Here is a 5,571-nt window from a genome sequence, read left to right as displayed (position 1 = left end):
AAGAAAGAAATCCGAACAGGAAAGTTGCATGCATAATATCCTGAACACCTGCACACCCTCCACCCTGATTCAACATGGTACCATTGGGCTTCGTCTGCTTTATCTGTGCGTGTGCCCACACACTTGCTATTATTATTTTTTGCTGACCCACTTACATGTAGTTGCACTTAAGCTTTGCTAAGAATAAGGATATTCCCCTACATAATCACAGTACCATAATCACATGTAAGAAAATTAACACTGATTCCCTAAAATCTGCCATCCAGCCCATATTCGGATTTTCCAATCGTCCCCAAAAAGTCTTTCGAGTTTTTTTCCAAACTGATAATCCAATCATGGTTCATATACTCCATCTGTCAAATGATGTCTCTTCCATCTCTTTTTAATCTAGAATATCCACCCCCACTTGTTTAAAGCATCGACTTGTTGAGGAATCTTACCCGAAAATGCTACACATCTAATTCCATCTCTGATGCACACAGACCCCCGGTGGCACTTCTGTTTTCAACTTTCCGCTCCTGCTTCGAATTAGGAACTCCCAATGGCTTAAAGTTTTCTCAGATAATCTAATATATGGCTGGGCACAGTGGCTCGCACCTGTAATCCCAGCACTTTGGGAGGCCAAGGCAGGCGGCAGATCACTTGAGATCAGGCGTTCGAGGCCAGCCTGGCCAACATGGTGAAAACCCATCTCTACTAAAAACAAAAATTAGCCGGGTGTGGTGGCGCGTGCCTGTAATCCCAGCTTCTCGGGAGGCTGAGGCAGAAGAATCGCTTGAACTGGGAGGCGGAGATTGCAGTGGGCCAAGATGGCGCCATTGCACTCCAGCCTGGGCAACAGAGGAAGACTCTGTCTCAAAAAAAAAAAATCAATATGCTTCTCTTAATCATGACCCTGATAGTGGTTTAGGTGTGTTCAGAGCACTTCACAATGACTCAAAGAGGTGGTAAATTATCATCACCTTCATCTTCCAGACGAGGAAACCAGAGCTCAGACAGGTGAAGTCACTTGCCCCAGGTCACAGGCAAAGCCAGGATCTGAACCCAGGCAGTATGGCTCACTCACCTGACTTTAAATGACCTCTTGGCAGGGACTTCTTAGCCATCTCGACCAGCGCTCCCAGCCCCAAGCCCACAGCCAGCCCTGGGGTGCAAGAGAAGAATATGAATGCCTGTTAGCCTGGGGTGCCCTGCCCCAACCCACGCTCCTTTCTCAGTTTCTCTCCAAGAATGCTTGTCTCCCAACTCTTTTTTTTCCTTTTGTTTGAGATGGAGTCTTGCTCTGTTGCCCAGGCTGGAGTGCAGTGGCACAATCTTGGCTCACTGCAACCTCTATCTCCCGGATTCAAGTGATTCTCTTGCCTCAGCCTCCCAAGTAACTGGGACTACAGGCATGCACCCACCAAGCCTGACTAATTTTTTTTTTTTGTATTTTTAGTAGAGATGAGGTTTCACCATGTTGGCCAGGCTGGTCTCGAACTCCTGACCTCTGGTGATCCTCCTTCCTCGGCCTCCCAACGTGCTGGGATTACAGGCGTGAGCCACTGTGCCCAGCTGAATCTATATTTTTAAAACTTGAACTGGGCCAGACACAGTGGCTCATGCCTATAATCCCAACACTTTGGGAGGTTGAGGTGGGCACATCACAAGGTCAAGAGTTCGAGACCTGCCTGGCCTACATGGTGAAAGCCTGTCTGTACTAAAAATTCAAAAATTAGCCAGGCATGGTGGTGTGCACCTGTAATATCAGCTACTCGGGAGGCTGAGGTAGAATTACTTGAACCTGGGAGGCACAGGTTGCAGTGAGCTAAGATCGTGCCACTGCACTCCAGCCAGGGGGACAGAGCAAGACTCCATCTCAGGGTTGGGGGGAACTTGAACCATAATCTGCAGTAAAGAAGATATTGACATTATAAACAGTGCAGACCAAAGTATATGTTTCATGAAACAAGATTTTCCCTTGTTCCACAGGTACACGCATATTTTTCATGCAGGTTGTGACCTGCATGAAATCCAGCTATGTAACCCAGAGTCAAGTTACCTCCCTCTGTTCGCCTCAATGCCCTCATCTACAGAATGCATTGATTCAGTGCAGCATGTGTATATATGGGGCACTGCACATTACAGGTTCTCAGTAAATGTTATCATAGCCAGGAGGAGTGGCTCATGCATAGAACCCCAGGACTTCAGGCCGAGGCAGGAGAATCGCTTGAGACAAGGAGCCCGAGACCGACTGGGACAACATAGGCAGACCTTACCTCCACAGAAAAAAAATTTTAATTATGTGGGCCAGGTTCAGAGGCTTGCTGGGCACTGTGACTCATGCCCGTAATCCCAACACTGTGGGAGGCTGAGGCGGGCGCATCACTTGAGGTCAGGAGTTGGAGACCAGCCTGGCCAACATGGTGAAACTCTATCTCTACTAAAAGTACAAAAATTAGCCAGGCGTGGTGGCGGGTGCCTGTAATCCCAGCTACTTGGGAGGCTGAGGCAGGAGAATCATTGAACCTGGGAGACGGAGGTTGCAGTGAGCCGAGATCACGCCCCTCCATACCAGCCTTGGTGACAGAGCCAGACTCCACCTCAAAAAAAAAAAAAAATTACCAGGCATGATGGTGCACAGTCGTTGTCCCAGCTACTCAGGAAGCTAGGCGAGAGAATTCCTTGAGCCCAGGAGTTCAAGGCTGTGGTGATTGCGCCACTGCACTCCAGACTGGGTAACAAAGTGAGACCCTGTCTCAAAAAAAAAAAACAACAAAAAAAACGAAAATCATCATTTATGTTCCTCTCAATTTCTTTTGGCTTTGCAGGCCCTTTGTTTCTCTTTCTCTCTCTCCTGTCTCTGATGCATCTCCCTTGCTTCAATCTGTAATTATTGCCTCTTCAAGGTCACACCAAGATCCCCCAAAGTCACACCTACCACCAAAGTTGGCCAAGCGGCTGATGCGGGAGGCAGGCACCTTGCGTTCTCGAGAGCGGTCACTCAGCTGGGAAATGGGGACAAGGTCTGAGGGTGGGAAAGCGAGCATCGTGCCCAGAGAGTGCAGCCACCCTGCCACCACATCCTTCCCCAAGCTCAGGGAGCCAGCAGCCTTTGTGGGGTGTTGTTGGGTGGGGGCAGGGTGACGATACCTGGGGCCGGGGTGTTTTCCTGGGACGCGCCTCTCGTGCCCTACGAATGTCCTCCTCACCCAGGCCTCTCCCACGCCCATCCTGGTAAAACTTTTGGGCCCAAGAACCTCCACATGGCCACTGCAAGAGATATACTTTGGTCAGGAGGGGAAGACATGGGGTCACTTGGCCCTTCTGGACTCCTCCAGTCCTTTCACTCTCTGGTCTTCCTCAGCCTCTTCCCCTTGGGGACCCGCTCCCCAGCGTCTTACCCAGCAGTGGGGCCCAGGCCCCTGGGCCCCACAAGGTCGACTAACAGTCTGGCCCAGCTGTCCACCGGTCCCCCGAAGTAGGCCCCCGACCTTCAGCCACATTGCCTGGGGGAGGAGAGGAGGGGTTATTCAGGTGGCTTCTTGGCCAGGCCCCCACGTTCCTCTATGTCCACTCTCTCTGATTCCCACCCACCAAGTACTTCCTCCACTATTAATAGATTCCCACAGCTTCTGCTGGTTCTCTCCTGGTTGCTAGGAACCCTTAGCTTCTCCTGCGCGCCTCCAAAACGCACTTCGCCCTCTCCAGCCCCCACCGTTGCTAGGGTCCTCCCCCGTTACTAGACACCCACAGTTCCTCCGGGGCTACCTCTCTGCTCCTCTGAAATCCTGCTCGTTGCTTGGCACCGCCTTCCCCTCTAATGGCCCTGTAGGCACCCGCAATTCCTCCGGTGTCCCCCTTAATCCCCACCTCGTTACTGGGCACCTCCCCCGTTGCTAAGCACCCACTGCTCTCAGGCTCAGAGTTCACAACGTGCTGGGGGCTTTCTGTGCTTCCGGGAGCCTCAGCATGCCTGCCCCTTCGACCAGCCAACCAATGGCGCTGCAGCAACTCGCTGAATGGCATGGAGTTTGTCCATCTGTGCGCGGGGGGCGGGGCCAGAAGCGAGGCCCGGCGCTGAAGCCGGGCTTTAGGGTGGGTGTCCGGGGCCCGCCTGGGGGGATTGCTGGGGCATCGCGGGAGCGCACGCGTGCCCTGTCTGCCTTTCCACTCACCTCAAAGCGCCTTGTACGCAACAGACCCTTCTGTTCCCTACACTATCCTTCTTGCAAAGTCTCCCTTACAAACCTCACACCTATCTTTTGTACGAATATCTTGCCAACTCCCCTTCTCATTTTTACTCCGGGCAGGCTCAACACATCTCCTTTGAATACACATTCTTCCCAGCAAACATTTCCCTTGCACATGGAGCTCCTCCACTTTGCACAAACACCCACATTCTGGCACCCAACCTCCTTCCTTGTGCATATAAACCCCTTGCCTTGCTTGCCAAGTGTCTCCCACTCACGCCTTCAACTGAGTCTCTGTTCCCTCACACACCCTGCTCTCCCCGCTCCCCGCCCACCTGCGGCATGGTGCGACTGGGAGCCCTCTGCTTCCTGTAGGCCTGACATTTCCCAGAACACACTCAGCCAAGATTCCCAGTGCTGAGTCAGGAACCTTGGCATCCCAGAAAAACAGCTCCCAGCCTATCTCTGTGTGTGTGTGTGTGTGTGTGTGTGTGTGCGCACGCGCGTGTTGGAAATCCTGCTCTACCCACAACAGGCTGACTCACCCACTTCTCACAGTCTGGAATAGAAGCAGCTGGTTGGGGCATCCTTCCCACCACTGGGAGAGGGAGGGATGCCGATGCTTTTCCCACAGAACCCCGCTGCCCCAACCCCTCTTGTCGGGAATCAGGCCTCTTTGTCTCTATTCCAGTACTGTGTGACTCAGAGAAGCCCTCATCCCGCTCTGGACTTCTGCTTCCCAACTTGTATGCTGTACTGGGTGGGCTCCTGGCTTTGATTTCTCATTGGTCTGTGAAGAGGTGATTCATTTTAGATCCTTGGACCTGTGCCCAATGTCTCCCCAGGTGACTAAATTTCTTTTCTTTCTTTCTTTTTTTTTTTTTTTGAGACGGAGTTTTGCTCTTGTTGCCCAGGCTGGAGCGCAATGGCGCGATCTCGGTTCACAGTAACCTCCGCCTCCTAGGTTCAAGCGATTCTCCTGCCTCGGCCTCCCGAGTAGCTGGGATTACAGGCATTCGCCACCACACCTGCCTATTTTTTGTATTTTTAGCAGAGACGGGGTTTCTCCATGTTGGTCAGTCTGGCCTCGAACTCCTGACATCAGCTGATCCGCCCGCCTTGGCCTCCCAAAGTGCTGGGATTACGGGCGTGAGCTATGGCGCCGGGCCAAGGTGACTCAATTTCAAGACAATCCACCTCCTGCCCCCTTCAGACGTGAAGGGCTGACTCAGGGGTTGGGTGGCAGCTCAGCCTTGGGGGCAAAATATATAAAAAGCACCTATGAGGGCTGGGTGTGGTGGCTCACGCCTGTAATCCAAGCACTTTGGAGGCCAAGGCGGGCAGATCACCTGAGGTCGGGAGTTCAAGACTAGCCTGACCAACATGGTGAAACCCCGTA

General features: G+C 52.5%; 1 protein-coding gene across 9 annotated transcripts in view; it reads right to left on the bottom strand.

Moving 5' to 3' along the window:
- COQ8B (coenzyme Q8B) overlaps window positions 1-5,571 on the bottom strand; it is a 25,656-nt gene that overhangs the window by 19,113 nt on the left and 972 nt on the right. Inside the window, exons 1-5 of one of the 9 annotated variants that reach the window (XM_037729451.1) lie at window positions 4,508-4,614; window positions 3,384-3,488; window positions 3,133-3,252; window positions 2,921-2,987; window positions 1,067-1,144 (exon numbers count right to left, since the gene is read on the bottom strand). In XM_037729451.1, the coding sequence (XP_037585379.1) occupies window positions 1,067-1,144; window positions 2,921-2,987; window positions 3,133-3,252; window positions 3,384-3,488; window positions 4,508-4,516 (379 nt within the window). In that variant the 5' untranslated portion in view covers window positions 4,517-4,614. The other 8 variants (XM_017503181.2, XM_017503180.2, XM_037729453.1 and 5 more) reach the window with 8 other exon arrangements.

The sequence above is a fragment of the Cebus imitator genome, unplaced genomic scaffold, assembly GCF_001604975.1.
Source record: "Cebus imitator isolate Cc_AM_T3 unplaced genomic scaffold, Cebus_imitator-1.0 Scaffold306, whole genome shotgun sequence".
NCBI classification, from domain to species: domain Eukaryota; kingdom Metazoa; phylum Chordata; class Mammalia; order Primates; family Cebidae; genus Cebus; species Cebus imitator.
The sequence above is the reverse complement of the archived record's forward strand: the minus strand, read 5'-3'. Positions and strand labels throughout refer to the sequence as shown.